The 20,936-nt window shown below is 37.1% G+C and overlaps 1 protein-coding gene across 3 annotated transcripts in view; it reads right to left on the bottom strand.

Moving 5' to 3' along the window:
• The window catches only part of LOC149239795 (uncharacterized), a 210,514-nt gene that overhangs the window by 100,016 nt on the left and 89,562 nt on the right, over positions 1–20,936 (bottom strand). For all 3 annotated transcript variants that reach the window (XM_089373538.1, XM_089373537.1, XM_089373536.1), the window contains exons 5-6: positions 8,492–8,860; positions 8,204–8,355 (exon numbers count right to left, since the gene is read on the bottom strand). In XM_089373538.1, the coding sequence (XP_089229664.1) occupies positions 8,204–8,355; positions 8,492–8,860 (521 nt within the window). The remainder of the gene's footprint in view (positions 1–8,203; positions 8,356–8,491; positions 8,861–20,936) is intronic.

Here is a 20,936-nt window from a genome sequence, read left to right as displayed (position 1 = left end):
TTCAAAAAATGGGTTCGTGCTACTCGGGATGCAGCAGGTGCTCTTGCCGGTGATCCTACACAGCAACGTCGCACACATTCTCAGTTCGATAGAACCTCTTCTTTACTGGCTCAAGCTTCAGCGAATTATGATCCTGCCACCTTTGCAAAAGCTTCAGGCCATCCAGATTAGGACGCAGTTATGAATGAAGAATATCGTCCATTATTGGCAAATGATACATGGGATCTTGTTCCTTTTCCGAAGGGACGAAAACTTGTTACATGCAAATGGGTTTACAGAACCAAGTATGGCCCAGATGGAAAAGTTGATAAACATAAAGCTCGTCTTGTTGCTAAGGGTTTTTCACAAGTTGAAGGCATTGACTACACTGAAACCTTCTCCCCTGTTGCGAAAATGAACTCTATCCGCCTTGTTCTTTCCCTTGATGCCTCTTTCAAATGGGAAGTCCGTCAGATGCATGTTAAATCTGCCTTCTTGCATGGAGACTTGCATGAAGAAATCTATATGGAACAACCTATTAGCTTTATACAAACAGACTCCAGCCTTGTATGTTGGCTTAAGAAATCCTTTTGCAGTCTCAAGCAAGCCCCTCGAGCAATGTTACAGGATCCCCCCCCCCCCCCAAATTAGATCTAAAGGCAAAACCACATTCCGTACAAATTCGCCACCGATCCTCCGACAAAATCGTAGATTCAAAAATCGAATCTGTGGTTCCACCATTTTTTGGAAATTCTTGGAAAAGCAGATCTGTGAGGGCTAGATCTGCAGTTCTGGCTTCCCAATCTGCAGATTCGAAAAGGATCATCTGCGGATCCACCGCAAATCGCGAGGGGATCCAAATGCAGGAAACAGTTCCGCGGGGGCAGGGGGGAATTTCCAATGTTTTTCTAATTTATTTTTTGTAATTTTATGTGAGGAAGTATGCTTCCACGACACTCCCAAGGTGCCCCAATGATGCTCTCTAAACGCTTCCTAGATAATTCCTAAAGTAAAAGTGGCATTCTTCTTTATCTTCCATTTTCAACGTTTTACTTAAATTTTTAACATTACCATGAAATGACTAAGGATGTTTGAGAGCGGTTCCAACCGCATCAAACTCCATATTGAGAAAATAGAATTTTATATCCCCTTCAAAATTCGGTAGACTTGACAATTTTCAAGATTTTAGGATGAATGGGATTGGGGCATTTCATCAGATTATATCATATATGGGGGTATGTGCTTGGTACTTTATCAAGAACACCAAGCCCTATATGTACCCCAATGTTGTTGGTCTTGATTGTTGAACTCCTTTGTCATGGCCTTAGCAAAAATGTACCCTTCACTCAAGTCAGAATCATTGATCAAGCATGCTAAGCTTTCTCTACCGTATTATAAGGCTTGGATTAGGTCATTTGATCAAAATTGGGCAATGTTGACTAATATCGCTAGAGAATCAAAGTAGAGGCAAAGGCTAGACAAGAGGAGAGGAATCCTGATTCTAGATGGTTGATGCATCTACATCGTTGATGGTTGAATGGTTAATCATTTATGTACAATGGATGCCATATCTATCCTGATTTATGTACAAACATGCATTTTTCATATCTTCTCCAATTAATTTGGCATTTCAGATTTTTTTATATATAAATGCAAAAAAAATATAAAAAATATGCATATATAATAGACATTTCCAAGACACTTTACTTCCTAGATTTTTGGAAAATGACGCTTCCAATGCTTCGGTTCCAAAAAACGTCCCCGCTTCGTGCAACAGAATCTCTCAATGAAGGTTCAAGTTTAAGGTAAAAGGTTGCAAGAGCAATTTGCTCTGTATGAGAGACCTAGGAAGGAAATGCACAAGATCTCATTTCTGAGATCTCATTTGTTTAAGAAAAACATAGGGCAACAGTCACCTAGGGCTTAAAAATTGACAAATGATAAATTACTTAAGTGACAATGGTGATTATCTTAGTAGTTCCCTCTTGGGATTTACCTTCTGGATTAGGACTTTTATCATCAAGTATAAGTTGGGAGGTCACTAAGTGAGGACACCCATGTAGTTCCTTGTATAATCAGTTGTGTCACTGTTAGGAAAGATTAACAATTACAACATAATAAAAAAATAGTGCACTTGCAATGACTCAAATGGAAAAAGGAAAGAATGAGGCAACTCACAAATGCCAAATATAATCCAGGATTGCAATTATATAAGCGAGGACGTGGAAAAGCCATTGTCACTATCTCACAAATATCTAACAATGATTCATGCCACGTTGGCAATTAAATAACTTGATCACTCATTACTCTGCCTCAAAAGGATGTGGTGATGGCCATGATCAAGATATTCCATTGGACATAACATGGTAAATTACCAAGGGTTATGGCTCTATTGTTTCATCCATTATTCAAATCCCCAAAGGTTAAGGTTGTATTGCTTTATTCATTATTCAATGTCTAATTAGACTATTGTAGCAATATTTACGCTAGCCAATTGTACATTACATTTTCTAATAATTTTAAATATATTGTATGTTTCCAATTGCTTATTAAAAATTCTAATGGGTATTCTTTAGTCTTTTAGTCTACCATGTTCAATGTATGATGGCTATGATAATCAATGGGCAACATTTCATGCCCTCCATTTTTTATAGCACGCTTGAATTTCCCAAACATATTTACATCATAATGAAGTTAGCAAAGATTCATCTTAAATCCTAATCTATTCAGTGCCAAAAAGGGTCATAGAACTCAAAGTACAATCTCCACAACACCCATAGATCTAGGGTTAAGATTGATCTATGCTAATCTGTGTGTGTGTAGTCAGCGTTTTCTTAAAATAGATAGGCGAATTACACAAAAACACACCAAGTAACATACATCACCCCTTGCCTAACCTATAGAGCACCACACTTCTCTTGAAATAAAATTTGTTTTCAATTAAAGAATTAGTATACATAAAAATAAGCCAATTCCATTGATGCCTTTTAAAGGTTCATTAAATATTTTCCTTTTTAGGAAAATGGATTTTGATGGTACTTAGGCACAAGACTGTAATAATACTTTTTTGTGATTAATAAAAACCTCAATTAAAAAGAGTTAAATTTGCATGTATCCTTCTTCAAACTCATGAATGACATAAGTATTGTGCAATTTCAAGGGTATTTCTTGTGATCACAAAATTTTTCCATGCAAACAAAGTTGTTCTCTCTACATTCACTTCATGAATACAAAATTGATAAAAGTCTGCCCATAATAATACCATACCTATTCTCATAGAATCAATTACATTGTTAATTTGCAAGTGAAACAATGTCAAGAAGTTAATTTTAGGTATGTTCTATGCTTAGAGCAATTTATTTCAATTTTCACAATTAGCTCAATATCTTTTCCAGATTAGCAATCACATCAGCGTTAAAGTAACTGCAGATAGAACATAAACATAAATCGCAGAAGACAAGCCAAGACAAGAGGACACAAGATGTGGCACTAGCCAGGGATAAACCCCAATGTGCGGAAACCCTTGATCAATTCTTCTTATATGTTCTTCAATAGTTCAATAGAGAGAGAGAGAGATAGTACATTTACAACAAAAGTCAACACTTTGACTTATCTAAATAAAAGCATAGATCATCTCTAAGAAGATGATACATGATATCAGTTGAAGACATGCTACTTCAACTAATTCTCCAAGGTGACTCCTTCACCTATCATTGTGCTGCATCTCGTCATCATGTTGCACCTCATCGTGTTGCACCATGTTGCACCCATCATCACAATGTTGACCTTATGACCATGTTGTACACATCATACTGCTACACTTTATGTTGCACTCTTGTCCCAATGTTTAGCATTGTTGTACCTTGTGCCACTGATGCACCATGTTGTCACCCATGTGCTTGTTGCACCATTGCTGCTTTGTGTACTTGCTGCACCAAGTACCATACTGTTGTCCCAATGTGCTTGCAGCACTATGCTTGTTGCACCCTGTTGTTGTTGTTGTCCCATGAACTTGCAGCACTATGCTTGTTGCACCATGAACTTGCTGCGCTAAATATAGTTGTCCCATGTACCATACCACTATGTACAGCCACCATGTACTTGTTGTTGTTGTTGTCCTATTGTGCCATTGCTGCACAATGTCATAGTTGTCCTAATCATTGTGATGTCCCAACATGTTGTTGTCCTAACATGTTGTTGTCCCAACATGTTGCTGTCCCAACATGCTGTTGTCCCAACATGTTGTTGTCCCATCATTGTGCTATCCAATGAGTTTGCAGAACCATGTACCTTTGCTGCCATATCACAATTGTTGTCCCATGACAGCTTGCTATGCTTGCCATGCTTGCCAAGTTGTACATGCTTACACTGATTCTTCTAACAACACTCTTATCATCAAATTATCCTCATACTTATACTTGAATATTGGTGCACTATTGTAGTTCTTCAACTCTAGTTAGGGCATCAATAGTACCCTAACAACCACCTCTAAACTCGGCAACAACCCTTGAAAAGAGTGCAACTTACCTCCCTTGAGAAGTTGTTGTCCATACATCCCTTCACGTTGTCTAGGGCAGCCTCCACGCTATCCCTTTGACCCTTTCTACGGTAGCTAAGACTCTGCTATCCACACAGCCCTTCAAGTTGTCTAGGGCAGCCTACACATTGTCCCCTTGAACCTTCATGCTGCGGCTAAGACTCTCTTGTTTGACTGCAGTTACGGCTGAACTAGACCAGCGTTTAGGGCTGGATTAGATCAGCATTTAGGTCATCCTTTTAGGTCTGCGTTAGGGCTGCCTTCCATCAGCGTCTAGGTTTGTAGGCCTCCTTCTAGACTTGCGTAGAGACCAGCGTATAGGTTAGGGCTCCTTCTTGATATCGTTAGGGCTTCTCTTCATGACTGCGTCTTCAAGATGAGGGCAGTGTATTTCTTCTTGGTTGCGGATAGGGCAACCTCATTCCTCCAACGTCTAGGGCTACCACTCCTAGATTTCCCTTCCACTAAAACCCAAGACAAGTGGAGAGAAATCAAGATAGAAGTGTGTGTAGAAATGACTATCAAGTCATCTCCTTTTATACTAAAACGATGAGCACATGTGGGGTTTATTTGGTTGTTGGTTGACCTTGATGAATTGTCTTATAACACAAATAAATTCATAACTCCATGAATACTTATTGGAATCGGATGATCTTTAGATCAATCCTACACCTCTCGATGAGAGGGATCCAAAAAAAATATCAGCTGCCATAAATAAGATGACCCACATGGATTTTGGCCCTAGTTGCCAATTTTAACACAAGAAATTGTACTTTATTGTGAAAATTAAAGTGTACAAAAGTTGGCCAAGTTACAATGTTTCATGCATCAACAAAACATGTGGAAGTTCATCAACACTACATTCATTGATGGGTAAAAAGTGCAGAAACAAAGCACAAACTATGAATATCTTCACCAATGCACTTGGATCAGATAAGATCCTGACGTTTACGGATGCACCTAGTATAATTTTGAATATGATATGGGAGTGTATTAGCAAGTAGAAATGTATATAATCGTCACCCTGTAGATTGGATCTATCCCAAGTGGTTGGGAGAGATGACGTTATACTCCCCACCCAAGTTTAACTACCTTAAGTGACATGTTGAGCTCTTAAAGAGTACGTTGTAACAGCCTTGAGCCCTATGATGACAAAGCCTCAACATTTTCTGGAATCTGAGTTTTCCATGGGTAACATCCTCAAAATATGTACGTAATACAGAGCCATGTACCTAGTGGATTTCCCCGAGATATATATTTCATGAGGTCCTACTTCCATATAATTTTGTGCATATAGGTGTGATATGTTAGTAATACAGAAAGTCAATAAATGAGGTGTGAAATTAAGACTCTAATAATGTTTAATTTAATTAATTCAGTTGTGAGGATGGTTATCTCCTCCACAAACATTGTGGTGTACATCAAACCATTTTCATTATTTGAATATCAAACACATTTTCTCTTCTTTACAACCTTGTATACATGCTGTCACTACATACTTTTATGGATACAAGCATGAGGATATGGAAAATATAACATAAGAACAACAAAATTTAAGCCTTTCTCCTCACAAGACAAATGAAAAATCAAGAGTCAATCAAACACTGGACAAGTTTAATAAGGTGGATTCAAAAAAGGTACACTTTTTATTATAAATCAGATGAACTCCACATCTATTGTTCTATTCTGTATAAAATTATAAATAGGAAGGTGAACACTGAAGACTCATACAACTAAATTGATTATATGGTAGAAAGTAAGGATATTAAGCTGCAATATTGTTCAATTCAGGTGCAAATAGCAAACATCTTCACCAAAGCACTTTGGTCCAGATAAGTTTGTGAGATTGAGGGACAAGCTTGGTCTAATTTCCAAAATCATAAGGGAGGCGCGAGGATATTATAGAGTAGACTTGTATATAATGATTATCCCATTGTTGCAAAAGTCCCAATAAAATAGGTGAGTCGTGAGCTTTTAGGAGCACTGATTTTATTGGAGACTTTTTATTTGAAAAATTAGCGAATTTATCATAAAAAATTATGATTTTTCCCAAGTTGATGGGAAAAATCACGGGTTGCTGCCATGGCGAGTTAAATTAGCTTTCGATGTTTTCTCTTTGCATCAATTTGCATGCCCAGCGACACGTTTCAAGCCCTGAGGAGAAGCAAATCGTTTCTAGGCGCCGAGGAGAGAAGCGTGTTTTTCCTAGTGGCGACTAATTTTTCTCCACTGTTCAATGAGTCCTCTCCAGCAGCCACATACTTGCAGGTATGGGCTTTGATTTCGCCCCTTTTTTCCTGTTATTTTTTTCTAGCTTCTATGAGGGTTCCAATGACTCTTTTTCTCTCATTAAATTGCTAGGGAGATATTAGTGTTTTTTCAGCCATACACGTTCCTTTCAGTGGGGAAGGTTTCCCAACAGTGCGCAACCTCATTGGGTGAAGAGGGTTTTCCTTCCTCAATTTTTTTTGTAAATTGGGACTATCGAAGATCATGGAATCAGTCCTGATTGGTTAACAGAGGACGCACCAGAGGAGGTGGTAACCACAGGGAAGAGAAAGGTAGAGGAGGAGGTGCTAGAGATGGAGGAGCAGCAACAGCAGAAGGAGATGAAACCACCTAGCATGGTCACCAATAGAGGAAATCAGCAGCTACCTCCTATTTCTTCTTGTACAGGATGTCAGAGTCCAATTCCAGCCCCAGCGCCTTCTTACTCTGGAGGAAAAGCCAGTACCTTTTCCCATAAAAGGGCCAGAGAAACTCACTAGTTTATGTACCTAATCTGATTGTCAATCACTCATGATGATGAGATACATTTATTATATTTTTTGTTAACATTTTGACTTTTAAGGATGAGTAAAGACTTGGGAGTCAGGAAATGATTCATTGCTAATATGTGATGTAGCACTAAACTTCTTATACATATTATAAATTAGTTTTCCTTTCGTATTTATGTGGCAATGCAAGTGGATTCTTTAACTGCTAAAATAATAGAAAAAAATGAATATTTTTGTATTTTTTCACTTTTGCCAAAGGTTTGCAACTTTGCCGATTTTTACCAATACTTTTTTCCAACCTCTATGTTTTTTTTGTTTTCAGACCCTGGCCGAGTAATTCCCAATGTAGATGTTTTCAACATTGGATTACATTTTGTATTTTGGTATAATAATGAACATAGAGGTGAGCTAGGTTGGTAAAAAATAAAGTCCATAAATTACAAGTCATAGTGTTTTAAAGTAATTAAGTTAGTTGTGATATTTATCATCTCCTCCACAAGACATTGTAATGTATATCAACTAATTTCATTACTGGAAAATTAACCACATTTTCTCTTCTCTGCAACCTTGCATGCCTTCTGTCAGCACATGTTATTTTTATAGACATTAAGCATCAGGACATGGAAAATATCACATAATCAAGACAAAACTTAAACCTTTCTCCTAACATTAAACATGAAAAATTAAGAGTCAAGTCAACCACTAAAACGAGTTTAATGAGATTTTATTGAGACTGGAATTGACTAAAAGTGTGTTTTTACGGTAAATTAGCTGAACTCTGTATCTATGGTTCAAAATCATCAGTGTTTTCCTATTCCCCATAAAACTGAATCAACCATATAGATACATAATTGATCGCAATAAGAAGCATGAACCAAGAATTATGTCTCCCAAATCTATTTATTCTTACCAAATATGTTCATTCGCTTTCCCAAATGCCTCACATTTTCTGCAAAGCCAACGAGATGTCTGCAAACTATCTGATGGACCAGCATCCAACCGTTCATCAATCCCATAGCAGGACTGATGGACATAAATTGCACAGCTCTCACATCTGTAAACCTGTTATAAACATTAAATTAGAAGCTCTCAGTTCCAAAGGAGCTTTTGTGGTTCTGCACTACAGATCTTTGCAAGAAGTACAACATTACAGATAAGTAGACAAAGCAAACACATGAGAACCAACAAACATACTCACTGGATTTGAAACGGAATTTTCGCCTCCATTGCATATACAGCAATCCAGTGACTGAGGCACACTAGACAGCATGGAACTGTTTTTCCCCCAGACAAGTCCTTGCTTTTCCTTACGTGTATTACTCGTATCTGCCTTTCCTATTTTCATGTCAAAATCTGAGCTCCTGTTTTCCTTGGAATCCTTCAAGGGATCCCTCAAAGGAAGCACAACATGGTTCTCTGCTGAAACTCGAGCAGATTCCTTCTCAAAGTATTCCATCAACTTCTCAAAAGTATCTTCAGAAAGTTGTGATTTGACTTCTCTTTCAATTATTCTCTTATTGAAGTCTTCAATCCATTCTTGATCATCATCTTCAATATCATACTCCAACTGTCATTTCCAGCAAAATAAGACAGTAAGACTAGATGTTGCATTCAAAAGTTAGCTAACAATTCAGATGGTATTAATGAAATCTATACTGAATCCTTAAGAAATCTTCAATGGCAACTCAAAAACAACCCAAAGTGGTAATTATAGAAGAGATATGATCCAGCTGAAATGGTCATCGAGACCTCATTACTAAACAAGCAAGCAACTTCCATGTAAATTCATTTATTTTCAAGAAATGTTTAAAAATCTGGGAAAAGATCTGGGAATCTTTTAATCATAGAGGGTTTAGACAATATATATAGATAGATATAGACAGATAAATAAATAGATACATACATATACAACCTAACTCATTGCCTTTCTTGATTTTGAAAAAAAATACTCGAAACATTTACCCAAGCCTGTACATTCCCTAAACAGGAAGATTGCAAGCAAAAAAGCTATAAATTGTAATTATGAGAGATCTTGGTCAAGGAAAATTGAAATTAAAAAAATTATAATTTATCTCGACCAAATGGCCATAAATAACTGATGGCACATCTAAAATGTAGTTGAAGTTTAAGCTTGGTCTACTATATAAAAATGCCATCCCATAATATAAAACTATAACCAGTTAATATCTAAAATAAAACATCAGAAAAAGGTCCAGAGTACAATTATTTGGGTCATTGATTACTCGAATTGCTTTTATTCAGAAAGTAAAATATAAGCTAATAGCCCCTCTTTGATAATTCTTTGCTGATGCTACACAAAAATTTCATGACTACTGGTTCTTAATCAAAAAATGTCTGGTTTGTTCCTAATACCTATATCCTACTGTATGTTCCACAAACATATTAGACAATGTCCTACAACTCCATGGTGCTGTGACTTCATGCTTCAAATTTCACATGATATGAGTGGAGCGGTATAGTCATTTTGTCCCATGAGCATTGAATCTGCCAACAATTTCAAGTTTACACACCATTTCGGCACATATGTATTATGTACATATACAATTTAACTCTTTGGCTTTCTTGATTTGGGAAAATAAATACTTGAAACATTTACCCAAGCCTGTACATTCCTTAAACAGGAATACTGCAAGCAAAAAGCTGTAAATTGTAATTATGAGAGATCTTGACCAAGGAAAATTGAAATTAAAAAAATTAAAATTTATCTTGACCGAATGGCCATAAATAACTGATGGCACATCTAGTAATTTTTGGCCTACTATATAAAATATTAAAATGTCAACCCCTTCATATAAAACTATAAACAGTTCAGATCTAAAATAAAACATCAGAAAAAGGTCCAGAGTACAATTATTTGGGTCATTGGTTACTCGAATTGCTCTTCTTCATAAAGTAAAATGTACGCTAATAGCCCCTCTCTGATAATTCTTTGCTGATACTATACAAAAATTTCATGACTGCTGGTTCTTAATCAAAAAATTTCAGGTTTGTTCCTAATACCAATATCCTAATGTATGTTCCAAAAATTCATTCGACAACATCCTCAAACACCAAGGTGCTGTGACTTCATGCTTCACATTTCACATGATATGAGTAGAGCAGTATAATCATTTTGTCCCATGAGTATTAAATCTGCCAACAATTTTAAGTTTACACACCATTTCAGCATACTAATACCTCTTACTTTTTAACAGTGACACCATTCTAATGTTAGGCTTTCCTGATTTATATTTTCCTTATGCCAGATGCGTATAATGATTTTTATGTTAATAGTTCATCTAATTTTAGCAAAGTAAACACAATGTTCCCCTCCTTCAGTTGGTTTTGACCTAGCCATCCTTGAATTGCAAGATTGCCAGTTTTCCTCTTACAGATTCTTCATCAGCAAAATTTAAGGTCAATCACATCAGATACTAACTCTTCAAACTGGTCACATGACTTCAGCCAAATGCAAATGATAACTTCTCAACAGATTCAACAGACAATGATATCTTACCCATCAAAGGCTCTAATAAGATGGTTGGCAGTTCCAGTTTGACAGTGATTGAACCCTTACACTGCACAAGTTTTTGGAAAGTGGGAAACATGGGGGTGGGTGTCTGAAACAGTTAGAAGGAATGCCTAGCTTTCCCAGAAACATCAGGCTTAGAGCGACATCTCTCTCTCTCTCCTAAAATTTTAGAAAAATAAATAAAAAAATAAAGTCATAAAATAGGGAAATTTTAAAAAATACATAGCGGTGTAACTTGAAAGCAAAATGAAAGCAACTTCAAAATTCAAGTAACAAGAAAATATTATAATAACCTGGAGATGGATAAAATATTTCAATAATATCTTGGTTTCAACCTCAATTTTGCTTCAAAACTCTAGCTGCCCATCTCAAATCATCACCACTACCATTTGAATCTCCATCCCAGAACATAGTTGTTTTTGCCTTCACAATATGTGAAAATGAGTCTAGAAATTATGCAGGGGCATTTATATGTTATTGGGCGACAGTTAGGGGTAGTTTTTCCTTTTTTTCTTTAATTTGGCTTTTGTTTCTGGGTCACGTTGTCCCACCATGTGCCCGAGCAAGCATGTTTTGACACCAAAAAGGCCATGTTTCCATACCCACTATACACAAGTTCGCCCAACTCAGAGATGGGGATACAGGGTGCCGGTTCCAATGACAAATGCCAATCAACCCAAAAAGATGGATGTGCATAATAAGGAAAACATGGAAGGTGTCAAGTAAGGATAACCTTGGGCATGCTACTTCAATGAGTGACTCCTATTAGAGCTCCTCCTGAAGGAAAGACCTCAGTTAGGTCACACTAGACTAGGGGCAAAGGATAACCTCCCAGGCGAAGCATGGGAACAAGAGTACAATCAGGGGCAGTCAATCATCAAGTGTGGCCTACAATCCATATTGGAATGCTTCAAAACATTGAATGAAAGCACATGATTACAGAAATTGTTAATGTACCTTACGATAGATGACCTAGCTTCCATCAAGAAGCATGCCAAACGGGAGAGAGCACTGACAGGAGCACAGGTTGAGAGCTCTAATGTAAAGCTATTTGTGTGCCATCATAGGGCTACTGGTTGGCTGGCAGATCAAATGGTCAGAAAAAAATTCTCCAACGAGTTACCCACTTGGGATGGGTAAAAAGGCCGAAGGCATTAGCACAATTAGTTATCACTAATCTTGTGGAGCATTCAACTATTTTCATAAAAACAGGTCCCCATTTCAAAATTCCCTGTATTAGGCACACTAGTCTACACCAAGAAGTTTACTAGCGAGACTATCCACAAATTTGCAGAAGCATCCACTGGGTTTCCTCATGGGGTTTACTTTAGAAAAAGCAAATATAACATAAGATATACGACTTAAGTAAATATTAGAACATAAGCTATATATATGCTATAACTTTATGTATAAGATAATAGATCAGTCACAAGACTTTAAAGTTGTAGAAGATGCTTAGCAATACATGGACATAATGCAACCACTGAGCAAGGGCACAAGGATTTCCACGAACAATGTGTCCATTTCCATAATGCAAACACTATAGCAGCCATTTCTTCATCCAAGGCATCATTTGATCCATCAAGACATACATACATCCATCTATCCAACTAGGGCATCATTGCACTCGATGCTCTTCCAACAAAAATACAGTGAAAAACGGTAATTGGACTGTCATATATGCAAGCCACGGGCAACACTTCCCATCCTTATACTCGTTAATCTTCAAATTCAATGCTTAAAACTATCTAAAGCGATGAAATAGGCCTTGTTTCATATTTGCTCCACTAGTGTGATCATGTAGTATGTGCATGCACTTTTAAAAAAAGCATGGCATCAAACTAAGTGTTAATCTCCTTAAGCAAGGAGTTATTTATGAGCAAGAATTGCGGTTTGTGGCTGCCCAAGGAGAAAACAAGTCATGTGAGGGGTGATAAAAGAGTATGTCATCCCAACATCTCAAAACAATCACGAGGCAGGCATTTGATTCCAAACTTAAAAGATTAAATGAAAAACGTTAAAAGCCATCTCTACAAAAACTCTGTCGATAAAAGAAAAAAGAATTTAAATCGAAAGAAATCGCAAAGAATGACTCTTTTGATGTGAGTTTTCTTGCCCGCTTGTATTTACTTATCTTGAGAAACCAAAACCTAGCTATCAATGCAACCATCAACATACATTCACCAATGCACCTGCTCTCCCTGTCATGGTGTGTTTAACCTAAAAACTATAAGAGCATACTTTGACAACGTTTTCTTCGCAATTTTTAGTCTAAGGATCCCCGATTTCATTTTGTTGACCACTACGTGTCAACGACCCATAGCAGTACACCCCCTTTTTTGCGCAAAAGGGATAGTGCCTGATCGATTGTTCGTGTCGTCCAGCTATCATCATCAGCTTGATCATCATCTTATAATGTAAACCCAGACTGCATGTGTATAATGTAAATAATCTCAGCAGATCTGTGTTGTGTATGTAATCACCTAGGTAAACCTACTTTTCTGGTGACGATCTACATTCCAGGAGGTCTTTTTCTCACCGATCCATTCTCGGATGGTCGGCAGAGTTTTCCTTCAGCTTTACCCCAAGGTCGGAATGGATTTTGTCACTGGGATCTTAAGAGAGTCCTAGTGTTCTAGATCGAATCTATGTAAAAGTGAATTGGGAAGAATCCTAACTATTTGGTTAGGTTCTTTTATTACAAATTGCTTGATCTTCTAGATTATATTTGTGTCGCAGAATTGGGTAGTCTGTGAGGGTCTTTTGCAAATGGATTTTCCCCCTTGAGATGTAAAAATGTAAAAATCATGATGTAAAGTGTCTTGAGGATTAGAAAAATAATTTATCCCCACATAGGTTAATTAATTAAATTTTCTAGCCAAAATTAATTAAATTCTAAGCCAAAAATCTAAAAGCAAAATTCGTTGGTCCTTAAAAATTAAATTTTAAGAGGTCCAGGGACTAAGGTAAATTAATTATTTTGCTAACTTTTAAGCCTTTGGTCCCTGCGGTTAAGTCAAGGTCAAAATTTCGAGGAAATTAATTCAAAAATGTAATTTTTCAATAAATTAAAATGCATTTAATTAAAAAATTCGAATTTCCTCAATAATTTAAAATTTCGACAGATGAGATTAAAAGAAATTTTGATCCTCATCAACGGTCGAGATTGTTTTGACGATGATCACTCGAACTAGCCGTTGGAGGATTTATATTTAAATAAGAGGTCATTTGTCAGTCAGTTCATCCGATCTCTAGATCATGTACTAAGCTCTCAAGCTCTCTTGTATACTTTTTTGAATTAATGCAAAAGTCTTTGGGGTTTCAACGTGTTGTAGTGTTCCTCTTCATGAATTTATGGTAACATGGTTTTAATTTCTACTTAATATTATGTGAAAATTATCAATCAATAGCTCCCTTAGAATAATCTGAATACGGGTATCTTATTCAGTTTGTTGGATCTAGGGTAACATTTTTAATTTTGATTGAAGTAGCAGGTATCTCTATTTCTTCAGAATTTTATTGTTGTTCTATTTCTCTACTTGATTTGATGGTTGATCTAGAGCCTGCAGAAGATCTCTCGGGTTCTCATTGAGCGTTTAGGGATAGTTCTCGATTGAACCAGCCAACTCTCAACACATATTTTCTGAAAACACTACTTCATATAAGCCTCAAGATTTATCTAACGATAATCTTTTTTCTGCAAGGTGATTTGGGCTAGTACCTCTCTAAAATTTCAAAATCTTTTAAATATTTTGTGGAAATTTTGATAGATCTGGCTATTAAGAGCCTTAGATTATCAAATCTAGGAGCAAAATTGGACTCATACTCCTCAAATGTGATAGATCTGTAAATTATTTGTATAGATCTGTTATTTACTTGTGTAGATCTAAAATTTTGTAACATAATTTTGAATTTTAACACTTGGGTTTTTGGGATTTTCTCTATTTTTGTACATATTGGGTATTGGGTTTTTCTCTTTTCACTTGTGCAGAAATATATCTGAGAAATCAGCCAAGTAAATCTTCAGATCTAAGCTAGATCTGGACCCTAGAGGACAAAATAGGGGCTCAAAGATTGTTTGTAGGGATAGATCTAAGATATCAGCCAAGTAAATCTTCAGATCTGAGCTAAATCTAAACCCTGGAGGGCAAAATCTAGGGTCAAAGATTGTTTGCAAGAAATATATCTGAGAAATCAGCCAAATAAATCTTCAAATCTAAAAAAAATTTCAAACAGATTTGGGGGTTTTGAGACAGATCTAGGCCCTGGACGGCAATATCTTGTCCCAAATATTTTTGCAAGGCCAACCATTAAATATTTTGCAATAAATATGAAAATCTTAAGCAAAATAATTTTTTTCGGAACAAGGGTTTTAAGTTTTGGGGCTCCTAAACCTAGATCTGCCTTCATTGGCCCTAGATTCCCTTGCTCCATTTCTGATTTGAATATTTGATTTTCTGAAGCTAATCATTGGTCGGTTTTGCAGAAAATTTTGTAAAAATTTGTGTTTCAAATATTGAAACTTTTTTGGCAACTTGGGCAAATGATCTTCAAGGCCTAGGGCCTAGGGGTTTGCTCTCTAAACCATTTTTTTCCTCACTGTTTGCTACAGCAATCATATACCTGTATAATAGTGGTGAAAAACACATCCAAGTGGTTTGAAATTAACTAGAAAAATTGTTAAATACATTAATAAGTCATTTATGTTTATGTTTGATGTGTATCAAGAATTTGGCCTAGATCTACATTTTGGGTGACTGTTATCTCTGAATAATTTTGTTTCTGAAGTCTGAAATATAAAAATGGCAAAATTTCATGTGGGTTAGCCTAAAATCAGTTCCTAATTTGTCTAATACATTAAGGAATTAATTTCTTGAGTTGGGCATTCATCATTAGGTTTATTTCGTGTTTTAATTGCTGGCTGTAATAAGTATATCAGATCTGATATAATTCTAGAAATCACATCATAACAGGCTGAAAAATTTTGAGAATTCATGTGAGCAAGTTTGGAAAAAATTTGGTAAATTTTTGGCATAAAGATATCATTGATAGCTCATTGTTTTCATTGTCATATTGTTGTTGTCATAAAGTTTTTCTTACTACTGTCCTAAAAATTAATTTCTGGAAATTAAGTACTGTGTCATGGAATTGTGATAAAATGCATATCCTTTGTTTCATAAACTAAGTATTTTTCAGCATTTTTTAATATTAATTGCAAAGAAGATTTTGTTCTTTTTGAGCTATAACTGTATCAAAAAGATTTGAAATAAGCTTGTGTTCTAATTGTAATATCTTCAGGGGTTTAATTTTGAGTCTTCATCAAATAAAGCGAACGTTTTATTTTGGTGATTAAGGCTTTTGCGACACAAGTGTCTCTAATCCTCAAGTCTAACTTCTTCTCATCATCTGGTGCATTTGCATATAAGTTAGTTTTGCATAATAAAATTTACTTCCAAGCATAAGCTTGGTTGATAGAGAGATAGGTATCCATCCATCTTTGCTTGAGAAGCCTGCTTTTAATAGTACTTAAAACGGTGACCTTGCAGTCGTCAGGACCACACCTCTCTGCAGCACCGGAGGCACCGAGTATGTTAGATTTTCAGAAGAGGTATCATTAATCACACCTTAGTGTGCTTCTCCTGATCTTCTCTCTGCCAATTACTACGAAATCATGCTCAACATAGAAAGGATCGAAGGGTTAAAACTTAGATAGGCATTTAACTAAAATTAACCAAGATTTTTTGCATCTCACATTAACTTTAGGATCTGCCTTTCATATAAGATAGTCATTCATCTAAGTAGGAGTTGCTAATCGATTACTTCGTCTTAATTTCCCTAGCAAGATCGTTGACTCCATAAGGCACTAGTATCAATCGTTTAAAATCTAATCAAATCCTACAAGTCTTGCTAAATCTTAATCAAGTACTTGATCGCTTCACTCTGTCTCCCGAACTGGTTGGTTCCCAACTAGTTCTTCTTCATTCCATTTTTCCATAGGGTCTACCCCTCTTAGCCTATTGTAGGGAGACAGCTTAAACGGAGAGATTGGGGATCAGGGTGACAACCCCCGATCTGAGTCATTGTCGCGGTGCCTAGACATTCTATGCGACAACACATTTTATTTAAGTTCACAAGGTTTTCAACATGGGATGATAATGTCTAAGAATAATAACCTAAAGCAACAGTGATCAATAGTAGTGGAGAAGCCATGAAAATTGGCAGCATCACATGCAAAGGAAGTAAGGCTACCACCGTTTCAACTCCCCAAACCCAATACTGAATTCTCCATCATATCTTGGCACCAAGAAAGGTTCTTGATTTTCTCCTTGTAGTATTTTACAAGAGTACATGACACAACATTATGTCTAACATGAGCTCTATCCTAAACTAGGTCCACATCATTGCTCTAACATATCAACATTGCACTATGTTTTTGAAAAGTTTGCTCTACCACATCATTGTGTGTGTTATGCTACAATTTTCTCTTTCTACTTCACTATCTTACTTTCGCAATTTTTTTCAATGTCATTTATGCCCTAACTTTTCTTGCAATTTCGCTCAATACTCAACCATTGTACTCATGTTTTTGCATTAAATAAATATCCTCAATTTCTAAGGTCCCTACCATCTCGATGTTTCGAAAAATGCTCTAGCACAAATTCTCGTTGAGCTCATTAAATTTTGCACATAGAATCCCTTAACAATTTTTTGCACACACAATGTTGCATGTGCTCAATTTGTTATGAGTGTTTTCTAATACATAAAGATTTATATTTTTATTTTATGTAAATTTTAGTATCCTTTCTATGAAATTTCCACGATTGCAATTACTGGATATTATACTCCTAACGAATAATTCACAATTGCAGTTTTCACAAATAAAATACGTTGTGGAAAATAAAATATGCATCTGAGAAAATAAAGCACACACATAGAAAAATATGCAACAGTTATTTTTGGACAATTGTCCCTAGAAAATCAATGAAGCGAAAACCAATGCAGCATGTTGTCGCCCGAATTGTACGCCCAATGAAATTATGCTCACGGTAGAGATCAGTGCAAAATACACCCACTTTGATCCCAACTTGGAGCATTACGCCTTGGGAGTATACTTCAGGCGACAACACAGCAGATGAGGGTTTTACTATTATCTTCAGCAAATAAAGAATTACAACTGCTTGCCTTTCTAGCAAAGCTTCGACAATGGAAAATATTTGGTAAACCCTTTTCACTCCAGCAAATTGATATGGCCTTCTCTAGGCTACTCTCACTGCTTCCTAGAACTCTCACTTTTACCCAAAAATGTGCACTGCAACCTCTGATAAATTCGCACAGCCCTGAGAACCCTTCCCTATTGTTGAAGAATGTAACTAGTATCGACCTTCATAATTGTACTTGAGTCATGATGTAAGGTATTTGCCAAAATAGAAAGAAAAAAATTATTATAAAAGAAATTTTATTTTTATGAGCATGGGTTTCATGCCCCATGTATTTTGTTTTTAGGTCAAGCCTCCATTGAAGGCTTCTATGTTTGTTTTTTGAGTCATTGTCATTGTCATTATATTCTAGACCCTTCTTGGGTTCATTCTATGAAAGAAGCAAATTATTTTTATGCAAAAAGACTCATTTGTCACTCCTCCATCAAGTCAACCTCATAAAGAGATTCGACCACCTTAAAGAGACTATAATTAAGAAGGAATTCGACATATTTGAGGAACAAGCAATCAATGAATTCATTCTGCAAAATTTGTGAAGAAAAAGGGTGCAAAGTTGAAGAAAGTAAGGTTCATTTATAAAAAAAGAGAGACCTAAAAATTGGTTACTTCTGCCACACATTCGAGTAAACTAGGGTTATTACAGGTCTGAAGTATTGCAAGTCTCAAGTTGTAACATTCCAAACTTAAATAAGCAGTGATATGCAAAGCAAAAACAATTTACAACACAGAGAATTCCAACAATCAGTAAATGCTCATAAAAACTCCAGAAGTAGAACCAGCTGAGCCATTTTATTAATCAACGGAGCAAGTACAATAGTATGGAGGAATGCACCTGGGCTTGCCTCAATGGCAAGCATGACAGAACCCAGGTGATGAGACAATGATCCCAAATGTTGGAAATGACTGCTCCTCTAATGCTTTGCGCTATGCCAAAAACTTTACTGTTATCTGGAAAGGAACTGCAAGAAACTCCACCTCAACTGCTCAGAAAATGCTATAAATTCAACCCCGAGCTCCTTGACCAAAACCCACAATAACCCAAAAAGGGTTTAGTCTGAATCCAACCTCCACAATTCGGCATCCAATATGCCCAAATCCCTCCAAATTGCTCAAGAGTACGGCCTACAAGGAATACAAGCAAAATCCTCCACCCAAGCTCAAGAAATGTAACGATATCCTCCACAAATGCTTCCCTTAGTTCCCCCGGCAAAGTCTAGACATAAAGACTGATACTCTACTTTCCACATGTGCACAAAAAGTTGCCTCTGCGCTAGCCCAGGAAATGTGAAAGTCACACTGTAGAGAAGCACTCTCCTCTAGCTCCCAAACTCTCCAAAATGACAACAAAAACTCCTATGCCTCCTCTACGGAAACCCTCTCTACCAAAACTCCTCTACAAAAATCTGACAAACAAACTTGGTATCCCTTCCCTGCGTCCTCCAGAAATGCACACCACCCAGAGATGAATGCAACTGCTGGAAACCACAATGAAATCCTCCTCCAGAAAGACTAAAGAAAAACCTCTCTAGGGTGGCACTCGAAGTCCCTCGAAGAAAGGGTGAGCTCTTCGCTTGAAAAACTCTTGCTAAACAGCAAGTGACTCGACTAAGCAGCTCAAGCAACCAAAGAGAAATTTGATATGCCAAAAGATGAATGAAATGAGGAGAGTTGCCTTCCTTATATAGATTTTGTGGAGCACTTTTCCCTCCATCGTGGGTCCCTCACTTAACCAACGACTTCTCCTCCATGCAAATTGAACTAGGGAATGCATATTCTCCTAGTGTGGGTGGCCCCCACGTATAACTTAACCACATCAACTTAACCACAACAAAATAACTTATGCTAAGTCTAACCTCCTAATAAAATCAAATGGGCCCCATCACCTCCAAAATTGGCCCCAAAATGTAATAATTAATCTTGTTCCAAATTAATTTAGGAAGGGACATGACAGTCCTCCCCTCCCAAATGTTGCTTGTCCCCAAGCAACTTCAATGTTGGATGCTCAAGTATGTGCTCTCCCTCCCAAGTAGCATCCTCATCTGGCAAGCTCTTCCAACGCACTAAGTATTCTCTGATGATCCTGCTTCTGAGCTTCCTTTCCCTTCTCTCCAAAAATGTCCATAGTTCTAAAATCAAGTGCCCCTCATTATCCAGTTGAGGCAACTCCACAACTGTTGTAACTTGTTGCCCCAACACCCACTTGAGGCATGAAACATGAAAAACATTATGGATCTCGCTCCCAGGTGGTAGCTCCAACTCGTAAGCCACCTCTCCAACTCTCTTGATCACCCTGTAACGCCCAAAGAATCTTGCTTGTAGCTTCTTGACCCCCTTCTGCTTCAGTGTGGACTACTGGTATGGCTGCAATCGAAGGTACACCAGGTCCCCTTCCTCGAAATGCTTCTCCAACCGATGCCTGTCAGCACACATCTTCTGTTGATTCTGAGTTGTATACAAGTTATCCTTAAAAGCCTTGAGGATATCTTGGCTCTCTAGGATCCAATCTTTGACCTTTGGGGCCCTGCTGTCTCCAAAAGCAATGTCAACAAAAGACAAAGCACCATACCCATACAAAGCACGGAAAGGGGTAATACCAATGGACATGTGATGTGTCGTGTTGTAGAATTACTCTCCCAAATGCAACCATTGAATCCAAGCCCTCTGCTGCCTTGTCACATAGTTCCTGAGATAGCCGTCTAACCACGGGTTCACCCTCTCTGTTTGGTCGTCGGTCTGTGGATGGTAACTGGTGCTCAGGGTGAGCTCGATGCCAACTATCCTTAAAAGCTCTTGCCAAAATCCCCCCATGAATCGACTATCTCAATCATCGACTATAGTCTTAGGGAGTCCGTGTAGGCTAAAGACCTCCCTAAAGAACAACTTTGCCACCTTTG

The sequence above is a fragment of the Pinus tabuliformis genome, chromosome 8 (assembly GCF_031772625.1).
Source record: "Pinus tabuliformis cultivar Carrire ecotype Pingquan chromosome 8, CPIR1, whole genome shotgun sequence".
Classification (NCBI taxonomy): domain Eukaryota; kingdom Viridiplantae; phylum Streptophyta; class Pinopsida; order Pinales; family Pinaceae; genus Pinus; species Pinus tabuliformis.
The sequence above is the reverse complement of the archived record's forward strand: the minus strand, read 5'-3'. Positions and strand labels throughout refer to the sequence as shown.